At 39.2% G+C, this 21,038-nt stretch overlaps 1 protein-coding gene across 1 annotated transcript in view; it reads right to left on the bottom strand.

Annotated features, from left to right (window-relative positions):
• LOC144792180 (receptor-type tyrosine-protein phosphatase beta-like) overlaps nt 1-21,038 on the bottom strand; it is a 113,974-nt gene that overhangs the window by 45,934 nt on the left and 47,002 nt on the right. The window contains exons 13-17 of the mRNA XM_078667080.1: nt 18,035-18,289; nt 14,960-15,214; nt 11,881-12,135; nt 8,801-9,055; nt 5,730-5,984 (exon numbers count right to left, since the gene is read on the bottom strand). Of these exons, the coding sequence (XP_078523206.1) occupies nt 5,730-5,984; nt 8,801-9,055; nt 11,881-12,135; nt 14,960-15,214; nt 18,035-18,289 (1,275 nt within the window). The remainder of the gene's footprint in view (nt 1-5,729; nt 5,985-8,800; nt 9,056-11,880; nt 12,136-14,959; nt 15,215-18,034; nt 18,290-21,038) is intronic.

Raw genomic sequence — 21,038 nt, 5'->3', positions numbered from 1 at the left:
ACAAACAACTAGTCTTACTTGCAAAATATATGGAAAATCAGAGATTAACTTATTTTTTATTGAACTGTAAGTACACATTTATTTAGCTTTCATGTATGAAGTAATATTGTGATACACTGGAATTTTAAAGAATTAGGGTATGCAGATTCCTCCAACTGCTCCTAATATTTACTTAATTTGTATACTACTAAAGAACTATATGGGTTCCAGGTCAAACCCTTTGTATGGCCTTCTAATTGATCAACCGAAATCTCAGAATAGTGAGTTAATAGCTGGTATTTGTTTTCACTAGTTGACTGTTATATTCATTTTGTCATACAAACTGAATTGATTTGGTTTTAGATATTCCTGATGTTCTTTCTGAAAAAGGAATTATATGAATGTTCATGAATGAATGAATGAATTTACAGTTATAGAGCGCATGGCTACCAGAGGGCCTCCCAGCGCTAGAAGCAGAGTCATCACCAAGCTACAGCGGGGCATTAGGAAAACAGAAAAGTTTTCAGCGGTTTGCGAAAGGAGAGATAGTCGCTCTCAAGCCGTATATAATCTGGTAGCTGGTTCCAGCATTTTGCCACAGTAACTGAGAACAGGCGTCCCTCACTTCGAGATCTATTAATCCTGGGAACAACTGCAAGATGTTTCTTCCCGAGCGCAGGGATCTTTTGGGGTGGTATGTAGAGATGATAGATCGAAGGATCGGTGGAGCCTTAGCCGAAAGAGTCTTATGGACAATGTACAGTGCCTTAAACTGAATTCTTTAGGCAACCGGAAGCCAATGCAGAGAGATCATGTGCGGTTTTGCAGTTTCCCAACTATGGGCCTGCATGAGAAGTCGTGCTCCACAGTTTTGTACAGTTTGTAGTTTTTTGATGGTAGAACATGGAGAGCCTAGATGAGCACATTGGCATAATCAAGCCGAGAAAGATTCAAGGCTTGAACCAAAGTTTGAATTTGTACTGATTGCCAGGTATTACATTTGTGATGGACACCTTTTCATACAATGTTGTCCCATTTGAGGCTGAATTTCCTAAAACTTGCACTAAATAGGAGCTTTTTCTGCCAGTCGGTGGTAGCCATTGTAAAGTTTGGGGTAACCCAAAGAAGTCATAGGACCTGGGTGTCGATTGATACAAAAAACAGTAGTCCTGGACCTGTTATTCGGAGAAAATATTTTGATGAAACATTGATCATTTCATCATTTTTGGAGCTTGCAATAATAAGCTCATAGTATTTAATCCAATAGAGCAACTGTGAGCAACTGTGAGCAACTGTAACTTATCACATTGTTTTTAGAAAAAGATTCCCAAATTGAATACTGATACACGGCCTATGTATGTCGGACGGTGTTTCTTCCGACCAACATCCCTAAGGTTTTGAGACCGGTAAGTTAACTCTCAGATCGGCGGTCGGAAACTGCACGTATAATGCTACCACACATGGTTCGGTCGAAGGCTCCCATTTCCCTATGGGAGCTTGTGAGGCGGACGGAAACCAGCCGCAGCACAAGCTCCCAAAGTGAAATGTACATTGCTGTAAATCCCTGCACTGTGTGGCATGCACCTCGTGGTGCCTGCCACAGGGTGCAAGGATTTACAGGGGGAACACCCAAGGTGCCCCCTTAGCCCCCAACCCGACTGGCTGATGGGGTCCTTGAGCCCGTCCGAAGCCAGCCACAAAGACCTGCTTTTTGGAATACCAACCGCTGTAATCACATTACTCCGGTCGAAATTCAGACTCAGGATATCAGACGGAAAGATTCCAATCTGAGGTCGGAGGCTATCTTATCGACATCCTCAAGAGAGCATTAGTCTTTAAGTACAGTTGAACTGTTCAATTAACAGACAATTAGTCTTTCTTGAAAAATATGTGGAAAATCAGAGATTAACTTGTTTTTTATTGAACTGTTAGTACACATATATCTAGCTTTCATGTATGATGTAATGTTCTGATATGCTGGAATTTAAAAATTGAGGGCATGCAGATTCCTCCAACTGCTCTTATTATTTTCTTAATTTGTATACTACCAAATAACGATATAGGTTCCAGGTCAAACCCTTTGTATGGCCTTCGATTCGATCAACTGAAATCACAGAATAGTGAATTGTTAGCTTGTATATTTTTTTCACGAGTTGACTGGTTGTGGAGACGCCATCGTCCCTACCCCGTCGGGGCGGCGTTCACGACAAGGGTCCCTCCCCACAGCCCGGTACGCTGCCTCACTTACCCCTCGGACTTCCTCTGTTTCTCTCTGCCCCCAGGACTCGGCAACCCTCGCCCCGACCATCGGACCGGAAGTGCCCGCAACCGGAAGTCAGGCATCGTTTGATGACCCGGAAACCGCCCATACTGGCCCCGGAAGCACTGCCTGCGACAACAGACCGGAACAGAGAAAAGCCGACTGGAAGAGAGAAGAGCAGTTCCCACCGGCGGACTCGTGGCAGGAGACAGCGGTAGGCGTGGAACCCCTGACGGAGAGCGGAGCGGAGACGGAGCGAGGAGAGGAGGAAGAGGACGACGACGTATGGTCGGAGGACTGGTGGCGACCTCTGGAGGTGGCTGGAGAGCGGCCGTAACTCGGATGAGAGTTACGGCGGGGCACGTGAGTGACCACTATCCTTTTTCTCTGTGTACCTTTGTAGATATTTGTATATAGCGTGTAAAGACCACGACCACCCCCTCACTAGTAATAGAGTATAGAAGTCACTGGCACTGTATCTACACCCGAGCACAGACCCTGCCACAACCAACACTCTCTTCCCTTCCCTGATCCTGCTAAATCCTTTCCCCTCTTACCCCTACCGCCTTCCCCACGCTCGTTTTCCGACTCCCTCACTCCCTGGTGCTGGTGGAAGCACTCAACAGTCCGGAGCTGAACTGGACTAACCCCTGTCTTCTCTCTCCCTTGTATACCTTCGAGGAGCACCAGTGTCCGGCTCTCACCGTGACGACCTCAGCCCAGCAGAGGACTACAACCCCGGAGCCTTCCCTACCTACGCAACCCTTCAACCCTGCACATCCCTCTTGGACTCTCTCCTTCCCCGCTGTTGATACGGACCTTGTACTGTACCTATCAATAAACTTCACGAACATAGCTCACTATATTCGTCCTCCACGCCTGTTATTCCGGTCCGCCCTACCCAAAAGCCCACACTGGTATATTAATTTTGACATGATTTGTAGTCCCCACAAAACTGACCAATCATTTTGGCTCATTCACCAACATTCTCACTATTCATGGTAGTATGAGCTATGGTGGCACTGCATCCGGGGGTGTCAACAATTCTGTGAGCATCGGCATCCATGCTCTCATTTCATCTTTCAATTTAACATCTCTTCGCATCAGTCTCATATGGCATCCCTTCGTAATAACCGATTCCGCCATGTACTTTAACCAATTCCTCACCTTCGGGCACCTTGGGGACAGCCATCCCATCGTAATCCTACGCTTAGCTAGTATTAGTCCAAGCATAAGAAACTTCCTGGCCAGCTTTTTCTTTTTTGTGAATGGGATGGGTCCCAAGAGGCCTTGTGCAATCTCTTGGGTACCTGCCAGCCTGTAGCCAGCTGCAGACTTCAAATAATGGCCCACCAGAAACCCTCAAGCCTCGAGCAGTTCCATATCAAGTGCAGAAAATCCGCCTCCTGGTCTCTGCACCCGGGGCAATTTGCCGACATCTCAGGGTATATGTTTCTTTAACCTGTGTTAAATAGGCCTGTTGAGCTATATAATGTTGTACTAACAAATCGCGCATTTGTAGATTTGGATTTAACCCCTTCATGAATAAGTTCTCAGGCTCATGTATCTAGGGGCTCTGTTAGGTGTGACTACCATTAGTCAGCACAGTCAACGGAGCACCCTCCTGCAAAGCTCTATACAGGTGCAAGAACAGCCTCCCTCTTCCAGCCATTGATAGCATTGTTTCCAGCATTCACAAGGCCACAGGTGCCTCTGGAAATGATGGCCAGATCTCTCTTCCTGTTGCAGCCACCTTGGAGTATTATAAATACCGCCCCTGTCCCAGCTGGCAGGAAATATTCTCAGCACAGACCCTCCAGCAGCCTAAGCTCTGAGTTATCATTCCCATCCAGCCAATGTATGGCAAGGCCAGGAAATAATATTCCTGGCACGGAACCCACCAAGCCGCCACTGCGCCATGTACATTTTACTGTTGCCAAGCTAACTCTTCATCTCCCGGTGCCCATAGCAATTCAATTAACAATTTGTACAGGACCTTGAAGACCCTCCTTGGTATATCAAATACTGTCCCTTGGAAGATATAGAGACATCTAGGACGTATGACCACTTTGGTTGATGCGATCTTACCCATCAATAAAAGGTTAAGCATGTTCCAGAATTCAGCAGGGGCCGCCTCCTCTCGATATTCACTTGGGTGTTCCTTGCTCCCTTCATTCACCCTAGGTGACACGCCTGCAGCTCCGGTGAGCAGTTCCCATTATCTGCCGCACTGGTCTCATAGGTCACAGCAGTCCAAGCTCTGCCGTCACCTTGCAAGGAGGCCAGTGGCTCCCATTAAGGAACACGCTGCCCGCATATCACTTGGGTCTTCAGCGTATTGTGCAGGTAATGTTTGATTATGTCCAAACAGCTCTATTTTGTTGTTGACGCCAAAGGATTATGCAGGATTAATTTACTGATTGGTGGTAGCACCAGGGGAACATGTCTAGGCAGCCATCTTGCCTAGCCACGGCAACTACTTTATAGTAGATTAACAGAGACTGATATTCTTTCATAAAGTGGACTTATATTAATGTTCATGTTCAACAAGTAGTAAAAAAAATACTACAACTATGTACACACAAACATTGCAAATCCATTTCACAGAAGGTACAAACATCTACTTCAGCCACACCTCACAGCCCCTTCGGACAGACCACCACTGTTTACACTTCACCTTCAACACTACCACTGTACCCAAGCCTGCCCCACGCCCGCCACTAAGGAACTGGAGCCAGGTCACAGAGGAACACATCAACACTGCCCTCTACCATGAACCTCCCCACCACGACCGATGCCAACTCTGCTGCCAATTAACTACACCGATGGATCACCAGCTGCGCAGACAAGCTCGCAGCCCTCCGCCACCCCGTCAGACAACAACCCCTGAAGGCCGCCTGGTTGACCACCGACCTCCAAGAAGCTCCTGCAGACGCCTCAAGAAACTCCAGAGAAACAGGAAAACCACTGAAGACCAGAACACCTACAGGAATGCCATGATTGAATACCACCAGTGCATAAGAGACACCAAGAGGACCTTTATCCGGAACAAAATCCACACCAATACCAGTAACGCAAAGGAACTCTTCAATGTTATACAGCATTTCATCAAACCCCCCAGCGCAGCCACGGACGTCACAACATCCCAGAACCTCTGCAACAAGCTCAGCTCCTTTTTCCACCTGAAAATCAAGGCCCTCTATGACAACTTCAGTATACAGACTTCCAACACCACCCTCCTCTCTGCCATCAACAACCAGCCCACCATCACCACCTGGAAACCGCCTACCACCGGAGATACCGCCAGGACCATGAAGAATACCCACAATACAGATGGCCTTGTCCCTTCTTGCTAAAGGTAGATTTCCCCAGGAGGTACAGGTATGCAGGCAACTAAAACCTGCATTTTGTAAACATTAGAATAGTATTATTAAATGCAATAATAGCATATCTATCAAAGGTATACCTATTTTGTATAGTACACTCTCACCTGTGTATTCCAAAATTAGACTGCTTTTTCCCAGTACACCATTTCCACCCACAGCAGAGACTTTGAATGTGTACAGGTTGCCAGGTATTAAATTTGGGATGGACACATTTTCATACAACGCTGTGACATTTGAGGCTGGATTTCCTAAAACTTGCACTGAATAGAAGCTTTTGTTGCCAGTCGGTGGTAGCCAGCTCAAAGAAATTGAATCAATGGTGATGACTGCCACATTTAGATAGTTGATTACATTGGGTTCTGAAATGAGAAAATGAATTGTGAAGTACCACTTATAGAATTAGTTACATAATTGTAACAAGTATTTTACATACCAGATAATAATACATACTCTTTTTAAAAAGATAATTGTCACCTGCACAATATGCATCATGACAGATTTCACAGTAGAGTGAGATACTTCCTAACACCCCTGTCTCTTTGATTTTGGAATTCAAAATTGAGATTTTGACTAAAAATTGTAATTTCCCAATGGAGCAATTAAAAGTTTACAATAAAATCCCTTCAGTTATGAAAACGTGTTCTCGACTGCCAACTGTGAGCGACTGTAACTTAATAACATTGTTTTTAGAAAGAGTTTCCCAAATTGAACACTGATACTGGGACTGATTAGGATGTCCGAAGGAGTTTCTTCCGACAAACATCCCTGCGGTTTCGAGACTTACCTCTCTTGAGTCGGCGGTCCGAAACTACAATTACAATGCGGCAGCACATGGTGTAGTCACAGGCTCAGTATTCCCTAGGGGGTATTGTGAGGCGGTCGGAAACCGGCCGCAGCACAAGCCCTCAAAGAGAAATGGAAGTCACTGTAAATCGCTGCACATTGTGGCAGGCACCTCATAGTGCCTGCCAGAAGGTGGGGGCATTTAGAGGGGGGCAGTATAGTCCTTCCACGGCTCCCAACCAGAGGCCCCTGAAGAAGGGAGGCCCTACTCTGGATTGCTAGAGTCTCTTTCGGACAGGCTTTCATGTCAGAAATATTGCCATGGAAACCTGCCGGAAAATTGCATAATCCCGTCAGCGGACAAATTGTCCGCATGGGGTTATTGTGGCAGTTTCAACTGGCTGACAGGGTCCAGAAGCCCATCGGAAGACAGACGCAGAGGCCTGCTGGTTTGAATTCTGAACTCCATAATCATAATATGGCAGTCCAAATTCAAATCAAGATTGTCGGTCAGAAAGCCTCCGACCTAAGTTTGGGGGCTATCCTACCGACATTCTAATGAGAGCCATAATGTTTAAGTACAGTTGAAATGTTCAATTGACAGACAATTATTCTTTATTGCAAAATATGTAGAATATCAGATATTAGCATTTTTTATTGAACTGTTAGTACACATATATTTTACTTTCATGTATGATGTAATATTCTGATAAGCTGGAAGTTAAAAATGGAGGGCATGCAGAGTCCTAGAACTGCTCTCATAATTTTCTTAATTTGTATACTACTAAATAACTATATAGGTTCCAGGTCAAACCCTTTGTGTGGCCTTCCATTCAACTAACTGAAACTATAGAATAGTGAATTAATAGCTTGTATATGTTTTCACTAGTTGACTGGTATATTAATTATGTCATCCAAACTGGATTGATTTGATTTTAAATATTTCTGATCACTTGTTGTGAAAGCACCTTTTAGTAGTTTAGGTAGAAATGGTAAATGTGTTATTTTATGGAAGATTATCAGTGATTGCTCTTTTCTTTCTTAAGTTGGTGATATATGAATGTTCTTGTTCATTCAAGACAGTTTGCAACACGTATTTTCATTCAAAAAGAAGTAAAGAAACTACTACAACTATGCAAACATAAATACTGCAACTGCATTGCTGCATTTACAAAACGGTTTCACAGAAATATTTTGTCATACTGTGTAATTACAAGAATACATAATTTCATTTCCAGCAGTATCCTGAGTTGACCATTACATATAATGAAGAAACAAATCAGCAGTTTTCTACAATCTAATTTAAAATGGGCACTAATCTAATACTATGAATGTTTTGATTCAAATAACTGCATGGACCGAGACTCAAATTACATCCACGACTTTGTTTTCAGCAACTTTAAAGCTAAAGGGGTATTCTTATGAGGTTGATGATAAAAACTAATCTTCAAACAGTTCTCTTGCAGAAACTATCTAACTAAAAACAAGCCCCTCAAACCTCAAAGCATTTGGACAAAAAATGTATTTAAAAGTAAACAATTCAAAATTGGCGAGGAGCACATTTAGGCAAATGAAGATTGCAAATGTCGATGATCCGATTGTGTGTAAATATGCAAGCAGGGAAGGTGTTTATGCATTTGTTTGTTTGAAATCCAGCAAATATTTCTGCTTCTCAGACATTTGTTGTAATTGACATAACTAGCTAGATTCTAAGTTTGGGAAAGTAATGAATATGTACTCCATGAATGATTGGCATCCTGTGTGTTTCCAGGAAAGAGGCATAGATAACATATCTCTGCTTATAATTGAATGATATATACATTTTCAAAACCATAAAAGATGTTTTTTAATTTAGCATTTATTCACATTTTTCATGTAAAACTCTCCCTAAATGAAACAGTGCTCATGTTTAAACTATATTCTTTTGATTACTCCTGAAAATTTATTGCTAATATAAATTAATCTGGTGTGTTACAATGGCTATTTAAGAGTACCTGAGAAATGAGTAACTTTCTAAAAACACAGAAGGTATTTTATTATGAAATTATATCTAATATCTTAAATTTAAAGCCTAAACAGAATCCTGCTAAAACAACTTCAGTTTGGCATGACCTGAAAATCTCTGTTATATATAATTTGAACTGGAAGGGTTCCAGTGGATCGACTTCAAGTCTTGAAAACCTCAAAGAAGCTAACACATAGCAAATGTTTATTCTCAAGTGTTGATAAGGAGAGATTGCTTTGTCCCTTCTTTCTAAAGGTAGATTTCCCCAGCAGTTAAAGGTATGCAGGCAACTAATACCTGCATTTTGTAAACATTAGAGTAGTATTATTACATGCAATATTAGCATACCTATGGAAGTTATAACTATTTTATATAGTAAACTCTCACCTGTGTATTCCAAAATTTGACTGCTTTTTCCCAGTACACCATTTCCACCCACAGCAGAGACTTTGAATGTGTACAGGTTGCCAGGTATTAAATTTGGGATGGACACATTTTCAGACAACGCTCTGACATTTGAGGCTGGATTTCCTAAAACTTGCACTGAATAGAAGCTTTTGTTCCCAGTCGGTGGTAGCCAGCTCAAAGAAATTGAATCAATGGTGACGACTGCCACATTTAGATAGTTGGTTACATTGGGTTCTGAAATGAGAAAATGAATTGTGAAGTACCACTCATAGAATTAGTTACATAATTGTCACAAGTATTTTACATAACAGATAATAATACATACCCTTTTTTAAAAGATTCTTGTCACCTGCACAATATGCATCATGAGAGATTTCACAGTAGAGTGAGATAATTACTAAAACCCCTGTCTCTTTGATTTTGGAATTCAAAATTGAGATGTTGACTAAAAATATATTTTCCCAATGGAGCAATAAAGAGTTTCCAATAAAATCCCTTCAGTTATGAAAACGTGTTCTCGACTGCCAACTGTGAGCAACTGCAACTTAATAACTTTGTTTCTAGAAAAAGTTTCCCAAATTGAACACTGATACTGGGACTGATTAGGATATCGGAAGGAGTTTCTTCCGACCGACATCCCTACGGTTTCGAGACTGACTGCTCTTGAGTCGGCGGTCCGAAACTACAATTACAATGCGGCAGCACATGGTGTAGTCACAGGCTCAGTATTCCCTAGGGGGTATTGCGAGGCGGTCGAAAACCGGCCGCAGTCCAAGCCCCCATAGAGAAATGGGAGTCACTGTAAATCGCTGCACATTGTGGCAGGCATCTCATAGTGCCTGCCAGACGGTGGGGAGATTTAGAGGGGGGCACTATAAGCCCTTCCACGGCTCCCAACCAGAGGCCCCTGAAGAAGAGGGGCCCTACTCGGGATTGCTAGAGTCTCTTTCGGACTGGCTTTCATGTCAGAAAGCTTGCCATGGAAAGCCTGCCAGAAAATTGCATAATCCCGCCAGCGGAAACATTGCCCGCATGGGGTTATTGTGGCAGTTCCAACTAACTGACAGGGTCCAGAAGCCCATCGGAAGACAGCCGCAGAGGCCTGCTGGTTTGAATTCGAAACTGCATAATCATAATATGGCAGTCGAAATTCAAATCAAGGATGCCGGTCAGGAAAGCCTCCGAGCTAAGGTTGGGGGCTATCCTATCGACATTCTCATGAGGGCCATAATGTTTAAGTACAGTTGAAATGTTCAATTGACAGACAATTAGTCTTTATTGCAAAATATGTAGAAAATCAGATATTAGCATTTTTTATTGAACTGTTAGTACACGTATATTTTACTTTCATGTATGATGCAATATTCTGATAAGCTGGAAGTTGAAAATTGAGGGCATGCAGAGTCCTAGAACTGCTCTCATAATTTTCTTAATTTGTATACTACTAAATAACTATATAAGTTTGAGGTCAAACCCTTTGTGTGGCCTTCCATTCAATCAACTGAAACTATAGAATAGTGAATAAATAGCTTGTATGTGTTTTCACTAGTTGACTTGTATATTAATTATGTCATCCACACTGGATTGATTTGATTTTAAATATTTCTGATCACTTATTGTGAAAGCACCTTTTAGTAGTTTAGGTAGAAATGGTAAATGTGTTATTTTATGGAAGATTATCAGTGATTGCTTTTCTTTCTTAAGTTGGAGATATATGAATGTTATTGTTCATTCATTTCCCTGAAGACAGTTTGCAACACGTATTTTCATTCAAAAAGAAGTAAAGAAAATACTACAACTATGCAAACATAAATACTGCAAATGCATTGCTGCATTTACAAAATGGTTTCAAAGAAATATTTTGTCATACGGTGTAATTACAAGAATACATGCTGTCATTTCCAGCAGTATCCTGGGTTGACCATTACATATAATGAAGAAACAAATCAGCAGATTTCTACAATCTAATTTGAAATGGGCACTAATCTAATACTATGATTGTTTTGATTTAAAAAACTGCATGGACCGAGACTCAAATCACATCCACGAATTTATTTTCAGCAACTTTAAAGCTAAAGGGGTATTCTTATGAGGTTGATGATAAAAACTAATCTTCAAACAGTTCTCTTGCAGAAACTATCTAACTAAAAACAAGCCCCTCAAACCTCAAAGCATTTGGACAAAAAATCTATTTAAAAGTAAACAATACAAAATTGGTGAGGAGCACAATTAGGCAAATGAAGATTGCAAATGTCGATGATCTGATTGTGTGTAAATATGCTAGCAGGGAAGGTGTGTATGCATTTGTTTGTTTGAAATCCAGCAAATATTCCTGCTTCTCAGACATTTGTTGTAATTGACTTAACTAGCTAGATTCTAAGTTTGGGAAAGTAATGAATATGCACTCCATGAATGATTGGGATCCTGTTTGTTTCCAGGAAAGAGGCATAGATAACATATCTCTGCATATAATTGAATGATACATACATTTTCAAAACCATAAAAGATGTTTTTTAATTTAGCATTTATTCACATTTTTCATGTAAAACTCTCCCTAAAGGAAACATTGCTCATGTTTAAACGATATTCTTTTGATTACTACTGAAAATATATTGCTAATATAAATTAATCTGGTGTGCTACAATGGCTATTTAAGAGTACCTAAGAAATTAGTAACTTTCTAAAAACACAGAAGATATTTTATTATGAAATTATATCTAATATCTTAAATTTCAAGCCTAAACAGAATCCTGCTAAAACAACTTCAGTTTGGTATGACCTGAACATCTCTGTTATATAGAATTTGAACTGGAAGGGTTCCAGTGGATCGACTTCAAGTCTTGAAAACCTCAAAGAAGCAAACACATAGCAAATGTTTATTCTAAAGTGTTGATAAGGAGAGATGGCTTTGTCCCTTCTTTCTAAAGGTAGATTTCCCCAGCAGTTAAAGGTATGCAGGCAACTAATACCTGCATTTTGTAAACATTAGAGTAGTATTATTACATGCAATATTAGCATATCTATGGAAGTTATAACTATTTTATATAGTAAACTCTCACCTGTGTATTCCAAAATTTGACTGCTTTTTCCCAGTACACCATTTCCACCCACAGCAGAGACTTTGAATGTGTACAGGTTGCCAGGTATTAAATTTGGGATGGACACATTTTCAGACAACGCTCTGACATTTGAGGCTGGATTTCCTAAAACTTGCACTGAATAGAAGCTTTTGTTCCCAGTCGGTGGTAGCCAGCTCAAAGAAATTGAATCAATGGTGACGACTGCCACATTTAGATAGTTGGTTACATTGGGTTCTGAAATGAGAAAATGAATTGTGAAGTACCACTCATAGAATTAGTTACATAATTGTCACAAGTATTTTACATAACAGATAATAATACATACCCTTTTTTAAAAGATTCTTGTCACCTGCACAATATGCATCATGAGAGATTTCACAGTAGAGTGAGATAATTACTAAAACTCCTGTCTCTTTGATTTTGGAATTCAAAATTGAGATGTTGACTAAAAATATATTTTCCCAATGGAGCAATAAAGAGTTTCCAATAAAATCCCTTCAGTTATCAAAACGTGTTCTCGACTGCCAACTGTGAGCAACTGCAACTTAATAACTTTGCTTCTAGAAAAAGTTTCCCAAATTGAACACTGATACTGGGACTGATTAGGATATCGGAAGGAGTTTCTTCCGACCGACATCCCTACGGTTTCGAGACTGACTGCTCTTGAGTCGGCGGTCCGAAACTACAATTACAATGCGGCAGCACATGGTGTAGTCACAGGCTCAGTATTCCCTAGGGGGTATTGCGAGGCGGTCGAAAACCGGCCGCAGTCCAAGCCCCCATAGAGAAATGGGAGTCACTGTAAATCGCTGCACATTGTGGCAGGCATCTCATAGTGCCTGCCAGACGGTGGGGAGATTTAGAGGGGGGCACTATAAGTCCTTCCACGGCTCCCAACCAGAGGCCCCTGAAGAAGAGGGGCCCTACTCGGGATTGCTAGAGTCTCTTTCGGACTGGCTTTCATGTCAGAAAGCTTGCCATGGAAAGCCTGCCAGAAAATTGCATAATCCCGCCAGCGGAAACATTGCCCGCATGGGGTTATTGTGGCAGTTCCAACTAACTGACAGGGTCCAGAAGCCCATCGGAAGACAGCCGCAGAGGCCTGCTGGTTTGAATTCGAAACTGCATAATCATAATATGGCAGTCGAAATTCAAATCAAGGATGCCGGTCAGGAAAGCCTCCGAGCTAAGGTTGGGGGCTATCCTATCGACATTCTCATGAGGGCCATAATGTTTAAGTACAGTTGAAATGTTCAATTGACAGACAATTAGTCTTTATTGCAAAATATGTAGAAAATCAGATATTAGCATTTTTTATTGAACTGTTAGTACACGTATATTTTACTTTCATGTATGATGTAATATTCTGATAAGCTGGAAGTTGAAAATTGAGGGCATGCAGAGTCCTAGAACTGCTCTCATAATTTTCTTAATTTGTATACTACTAAATAACTATATAAGTTTGAGGTCAAACCCTTTGTGTGGCCTTCCATTCAATCAACTGAAACTATAGAATAGTGAATAAATAGCTTGTATGTGTTTTCACTAGTTGACTTGTATATTAATTATGTCATCCAAACTGGATTGATTTGATTTTAAATATTTCTGATCACTTATTGTGAAAGCACCTTTTAGTAGTTTAGGTAGAAATGGTAAATGTGTTATTTTATGGAAGATTATCAGTGATTGCTTTTCTTTCTTAAGTTGGAGATATATGAATGTTATTGTTCATTCATTTCCCTGAAGACAGTTTGAAACACGTATTTTCATTCAAAAAGAAGTAAAGAAAATACTACAACTATGCAAACATAAATACTGCAAATGCATTGCTGCATTTACAAAATGGTTTCAAAGAAATATTTTGTCATACGGTGTAATTACAAGAATACATGCTGTCATTTCCAGCAGTATCCTGGGTTGACCATTACATATAATGAAGAAACAAATCAGCAGATTTCTACAATCTAATTTGAAACGGGCACTAATCTAATACTATGATTGTTTTGATTTAAAAACCTGCATGGACCGAGACTCAAATCACATCCACAAATTTATTTTCAGCAACTTTAAAGCTAAAGGGGTATTCTTATGAGGTTGATGATAAAAACTAATCTTCAAACAGTTCTCTTGCAGAAACTATCTAACTAAAAACAAGCCCCTCAAACCTCAAAGCATTTGGACAAAAAATCTATTTAAAAGTAAACAATACAAAATTGGTGAGGAGCACAATTAGGCAAATGAAGATTGCAAATGTTGATGATCTGATTGTGTGTAAATATGCTAGCAGGGAAGGTGTGTATGCATTTGTTTGTTTGAAATCCAGCAAATATTCCTGCTTCTCAGACATTTGTTGTAATTGACTTAACTAGCTAGATTCTAAGTTTGGGAAAGTAATGAATATGCACTCCATGAATGATTGGGATCCTGTTTGTTTCCAGGAAAGAGGCATAGATAACATATCTCTGCATATAATTGAATGATACATACATTTTCAAAACCATAAAAGATGTTTTTTAATTTAGCATTTATTCACATTTTTCATGTAAAACTCTCCCTAAAGGAAACATTGCTCATGTTTAAACGATATTCTTTTGATTACTACTGAAAATATATTGCTAATATAAATTAATCTGGTGTGCTACAATGGCTATTTAAGAGTACCTAAGAAATGAGTAACTTTCTAAAAACACAGAAGATATTTTATTATGAAATTATATCTAATATCTTAAATTTCAAGCCTAAACAGAATCCTGCTAAAACAACTTCAGTTTGGTATGACCTGAAAATCTCTGTTATATAGAATTTGAACTGGAAGGGTTCCAGTGGATCGACTTCAAGTCTTGAAAACCTCAAAGAAGCAAACACATAGCAAATGTTTATTCTAAAGTGTTGATAAGGAGAGATGGCTTTGTCCCTTCTTTCTAAAGGTAGATTTCCCCAGCAGTTAAAGGTATGCAGGCAACTAACACCTGCATTTTGAAAACATTAGAATAGTATTATTACATGCATAATAGCATATCTATCAAAGTTATACCTATTTTATATAGTAAACTCTCACCTGTGTATTCCCAAATTAGACTGCTTTTTCCCAGTACACCATTTCCACCCACAGCAGAGACTTCGAATGTGTACAGGTTGCCAGGTATTAAATTTGGGATAGACACATTTTCATACAACGCTGTGACATTTGAGGCTGGATTTCCTAAAACTTGCACTGAATAGAAGCTTTTGTTGCCAGTCGGTGGTAGCCAGCTCAAAGAAATTGAATCAATGGTGACGACTGCCACATTTAGATAGTTGGTTACATTGGGTTCTGAAATGAGAAAATGAATTGTGAAGTACCACTCATAGAATTAGTTACATTATTGTCACAAGTATTTTACATAACAGATAATAATACATACTCTTTTTTAAAAAGATACTTGTCACCTTCACAATATGCATCATGACAGATTTCACAGCAGAGTGAGATACTTCCTTACACCCCTGTCTCTTTGATTTTGGAATTCAAAATTGAGATTTTGACTAAAAAATATAATTTCCCAATGGAGCAATAAAAAGTTTCCAATAAAATCCCTTTAGTTATGAAAACGTGTTCTCGACTGCCAACTGTGAGCAACTGTAACTTAATAACATTGTTTTTAGAAAAAGTTTCCCAAATTGAACACTGATACCGGGACTGATTAGGATGTCGGAAGGAGTTTCTTCCGATAACACATCCCTGCGGTTTTGAGACTGACCTTTCTTGAGTCGGCGGTCCGAAACTACATATACAATGCGGCAGCACATGGTGTAGTCACAGGCTCAGTATTCCCTAGGGGGTATTGTGAGGCGGTCGGAAACCGGCCCCAGCACAAGCCCTCAAAGAGAAATGGGAGTCACTGTAAATCGCTGCACATTGTAGCAGGCACCTCATAGTGCCTGCCAGAAGGTGGGGGGATTTAGAGGGGGGCAGTATAGTCCTTCCACGGCTCCCAACCAGAGGCCCCTGAAGAAGGGAGGCCCTACTCTGGATTGCTAGAGTCTCTTTCGGACAGGCTTTCATGTCAGAAAGATTGCCATGGAAACCAGACGGAAAATTGCATAATCCCGTCAGCGGAAAAATTGTCTGCATGGGGTTATTGTGGCAGTTTCAACTGGCTGACAGGGTCCAGAAGCCCATCGGAAGACAGCCACAGAGGCCTGCTGATATGAATTCTGAACTCCATAATCATAATATGGCAGTCGAAATCCAAATCAAGATTGTCGGTCAGAAAGCCTCCGACCTAAGGTTGGGGGCTATCCTACCGACATTCTAATGAGGGCCATAATGTTTAAGTACAGTTGAAATGTTCAATTGACAGACAATTATTCTTTATTGCAAAATATGTAGAATATCAGATATTAGCATTTTTTATTGAACTTTTAGTACACATATATTTTACTTTCATGTATGATGTAATATTCTGATAAGCTGGAAGTTGAAAATGGAGGGCATGCAGAGTCCTAGAACTGCTCTCATAATTTTCTTAATTTGTATACTACTAAATAACTATATAGGTTCCAGGTCAAACCCTTTGTGTGGCCTTCCATTCAACTAACTGAAACTATAGAATAGTGAATTAATAGCTTGTATGTGTTTTCACTAGTTGACTGGTATATTAATTATGTCATCCAAACTGGATTGATTTGATTTTAAATATTTCTGATCACTTTTTGTGAAAGCACCTTTTAGCAGTTTAGGTAGAAATAGTAAATGTGTTATTTCATGGAAGATTATCAGTGATTGCTGTTTTTTCTTAAGTTGGAGAAATATCAATGTTCTTGTTCATTCATTTCCCTGAAGACAGTTTGCAACACGTATTTTCATTCAAAAAGAAGTAAGGAAACTACTACAACTATGCAAACATAAATACTGCAAATGCATTTCTGCATTTAAAAAACGGTGTCACAGAAATATTTTGTCATACTGTGTAATTACAAGAATACATACTTTCATTTCCAGCAGTATCCTGGGTTGACCATTACATATAATGAAGAAACAAATCTGCAGTTTTTTACAATCTAATTTGAAATGGGCACTAATCTAATACTATGAATGTTTTGATTCAAATAAATGCATGGACCGAGACTCAAATTACTTCCACAACTGTTTTCAGCAACTTTAAAGCTAAAGGGGTATTCTTATGAGGTTGATGATAAAAACTAACCTTCAAACAGTTCTCCTGCAGAAACTAACTAACTAAAAACAAGCCCTTCAAAACTCAAATTATTTGGACAAAAAATCTATTTAAAAGTAAACATTCCAAAATTGGAGAGGAGCACATTTAGGCAAATGAAGATTGCAAACATCGATGATCTGATTGTGTGTAAATATGCTAGCCGGGAAGATGTGTATGCATTTGTTTGAAATCCAGCAAATATTCCTGCGTCTCAGACATTTGTTGTAATTGACTTAACTAGCTAGATTCTAAGCTTGGGAAAGTAATGAATATGCTCTCCATGAATGATTGGGATCCTTTTTGTTTCCAGGAAAGAGGCATAGATAACATATCTCTGCATATAATTGAACGATACATACATTTTGAAAACCATAAAAGATGTTTTTTAATTCAGCAATTATTCACATTTTTCATGTAAAACTCTCCCTAAATTAAACATTGCTCATGTTTAAACGTTATTCTTTTGATTACTCCTGAACATATATTGCTAATATAAATTAATCTGGTGTGCTACAATGGCTATTTACGAGTACCTGAGAAATTAGTAACTTTCTAAAAACACAGAAGATATTATAATATGAAATTATATCTAATATCTTAAATTTCAAGCCTAAACAGAATCCTGCTAAAAAAAAACTTCGGTTTGGTATGACCTGAAAATCTCTATTATAAAGAATTTGAACTGAAAGTGTTCCAGTGGATCGACTTCAAGTCTTGAAAACCTCAAAGAAGCAAACACATAGCAAATGTTTATTCTAAAGTGTTGATAAGGAGAGATGGCTTGGTCCCTTCTTTCTAAAGGTAGATTTCCCTAGCAGTTAAAGGTATGCAGGCAACTAACACCTGCATTTTGAAAAATGTAGAATAGTATTATTACAGGCTTAATAGCATATCTATCAAAGTTATACCTATTTTATATAGTAAACTCTCACCTGTGTATTCCCAAATTAGACTGCTTTTTCCCAGTACACCATTTCCACCTACAGCAGAGACTTTGAATGTGTACAGGTTGCCAGGTATTAAATTTGGGATAGACACATTTTCATACAACTCTGTGACATTTGAGGCTGGATTTCCTAAAACTTGCACTGAATAGAAGCTTTTGTTGCCAGTCGGTGGTAGCCAGCTCAAAGAAATTGAATCGATGGTGACGACTGCCACATTTAGATAGTTGGTTACATTGGGTTCTGAAATGAGAAAATGAATTGTGAAGTACCACTCATAGAATTAGTTACATAATTGTCACAAGTATTTTACATAACAGATAATAATACATACTCTTTTTAAAAAGATACTTGTCACCGTCACAATATGCATCATTACATATTTCACAGTAGAGTGAGATACTTTCTAACACCCCTGTCTCTTTGATTTTGGAATTCAAAATTGAGATTTTGACTAAAAAATATAATTTCCCAATGGAGCAATTAAAAGTTTCCAATAAAATCCCTTCAGTTATGAAAACGTGTTCTCGACTGCTAACTGTGAGCAACCGTAACTTTATAACATTGTTTTTAGAAAAAGTTTCCCAAATTGAACACTGATACTGGGACTGATTAGGATGTCGGAAGGAGTTTCTTCCGACCAACATCCCTGCGGTTTTGAGACTGACCTCTCTTGAGTCGGCGGTCCGAAACTACAATTACAATGCGGCAGCACATGGTGTAGTCACAGGCTCAGTATTCCCTAGGGGGTATTGTGAGGCGGTCGGAAACCGGCCGCAGCACAAGCCCTCAAAGAGAAATGGGAGTCACTGTAAATCGCTGCACATTGTGGCAGGCACCTCATAGTGCCTGCCAGAAGGTGGGGGCATTTAGAGGGGGGCAGTATAGTCCTTCCACGGCTCCCAACCAGAGGCCCCTGAAGAAGGGAGGCCCTACTCTGGATTGCAAGAGTCTCTTTCGGACAGGCTTTCATGTCAGAAACATTGCCATGGAAACCTGCCGGAAAATTGCATAATCCCATCAGCGGAAAAATTGTCCGCATGGGGTTTATGTGGCAGTTTCAACTGGCTGACAGGGTCCAGAAGCCCATCGGAAGACACCCGCAGAGGCCTGCTGGTTTGAATTCTGAACTCCATAATCATAATATGGCAGTCGAAATTCAAATCAACATTGTCGGTCAGAAAGCCTCTGACCTAAGTTTGGGGGCTATCCTACCGACATTCTAATGAGGGCCATAATGTTTAAGTACAGTTGAAATGTTCAATTGACAGACAATTATTCTTTATTGCAAAATATGTAGAATATCAGATATTAGCATTTTTTATTGAACTGTTAGTACACATATATTTTACTTTCATGTATGATGTAATATTCTGATAAGCTGGAAGGTAAAAATGGAGGGCATGCAGGGTCCTAGAACTGCTCTCATAATTTTCTTAATTTGTATACTACTAAATAACTATATAGGTTCCAGGTCAAACCCTTTGTGTGGCCTACCATTCAACTAACTGAAACTATAGAATAGTGAATTAATAGCTTGTATGTGTTTTCACTAGTTGACTGGTATATTAATTATGTCATCCACACTGGATTGATTTGATTTTAAATATTTCTGATCACTTACTGTGAAAGCACCTTTTAGTAGTTTAGGTAGAAATGGTAAATGTGTTATTTTATGGAAGATTATCAGTGATTGCTTTTCTTTCTTAAGTTGGAGATATATGAATGTTATTGTTCATTCATTTCCCTGAAGACAGTTTGCAACACGTATTTTCATTCAAAAAGAAGTAAAGAAAATACTACAACTATGCAAACATAAATACTGCAAATGCATTGCTGCATTTACAAAATGGTTTCAAAGAAATATTTTGTCATACGGTGTAATTACAAGAATACATGCTGTCATTTCCAGCAGTATCCTGGGTTGACCATTACATATAATGAAGAAACAAATCAGCAGATTTCTACAATCTAATTTGAAATGGGCACTAATCTAATACTATGATTGTTTTGATTTAAAAAACTGCATGGACCGAGACTCAAATCACATCCACGAATTTATTTTCAGCAACTTTAAAGCTAAAGGGGTATTCTTATGAGGTTGATGATAAAAACTAATCTTCAAACAGTTCTCTTGCAGAAACTATCTAACTAAAAACAAGCCCCTCAAACCTCAAAGCATTTGGACAAAAAATCTATTTAAAAGTAAACAATACAAAATTGGTGAGGAGCACAATTAGGCAAATGAAGATTGCAAATGTCCATGATCTGATTGTGTGTAAATATGCTAGCAGGGAAGGTGTGTATGCATTTGTTTGTTTGAAATCCAGCAAATATTCCTGCTTCTCAGACATTTGTTGTAATTGACTTAACTAGCTAGATTCTAAGTTTGGGAAAGTAATGAATATGCACTCCATGAATGATTGGGATCCTGTTTGTTTCCAGGAAAGAGGCATAGATAACATATCTCTGCATATAATTGAATGATACATACATTTTCAAAACCATAAAAGATGTTTTTTAATTTAGCATTTATTCACATTTTTCATGTAAAACTCTCCCGAAAGGAAACATTGCTCATGTTTAAACGATATTCTTTTGATTACTACTGAAAATATATTGCTAATATAAATTAATCTGGTGTGCTACAATGGCTATTTAAGAGTACCTAAGAAATGAGTAACTTTCTAAAAACACAGAAGATATTTTATTATGAAATTATATCTAATATCTTAAATTTCAAGCCTAAACAGAATCCTGCTAAAACAACTTCAGTTTGGTATGACCTGAAAATCTCTGTTATATAGAATTTGAACTGGAAGGGTTCCAGTGGATCGACTTCAAGTCTTGAAAACCTCAAAGAAGCAAACACATAGCAAATGTTTATTCTAAAGTGTTGATAAGGAGAGATGGCTTTGTCCCTTCTTTCTAAAGTTAGAATTCCCCAGCAGTTAAAGGTATGCAGGCAACTAACACCTGCATTTTGAAAAAT

This window comes from Lissotriton helveticus, chromosome 11, assembly GCF_964261635.1.
Source record: "Lissotriton helveticus chromosome 11, aLisHel1.1, whole genome shotgun sequence".
NCBI classification, from domain to species: Eukaryota; Metazoa; Chordata; class Amphibia; order Caudata; family Salamandridae; genus Lissotriton; species Lissotriton helveticus.
The sequence above is the reverse complement of the archived record's forward strand: the minus strand, read 5'-3'. Positions and strand labels throughout refer to the sequence as shown.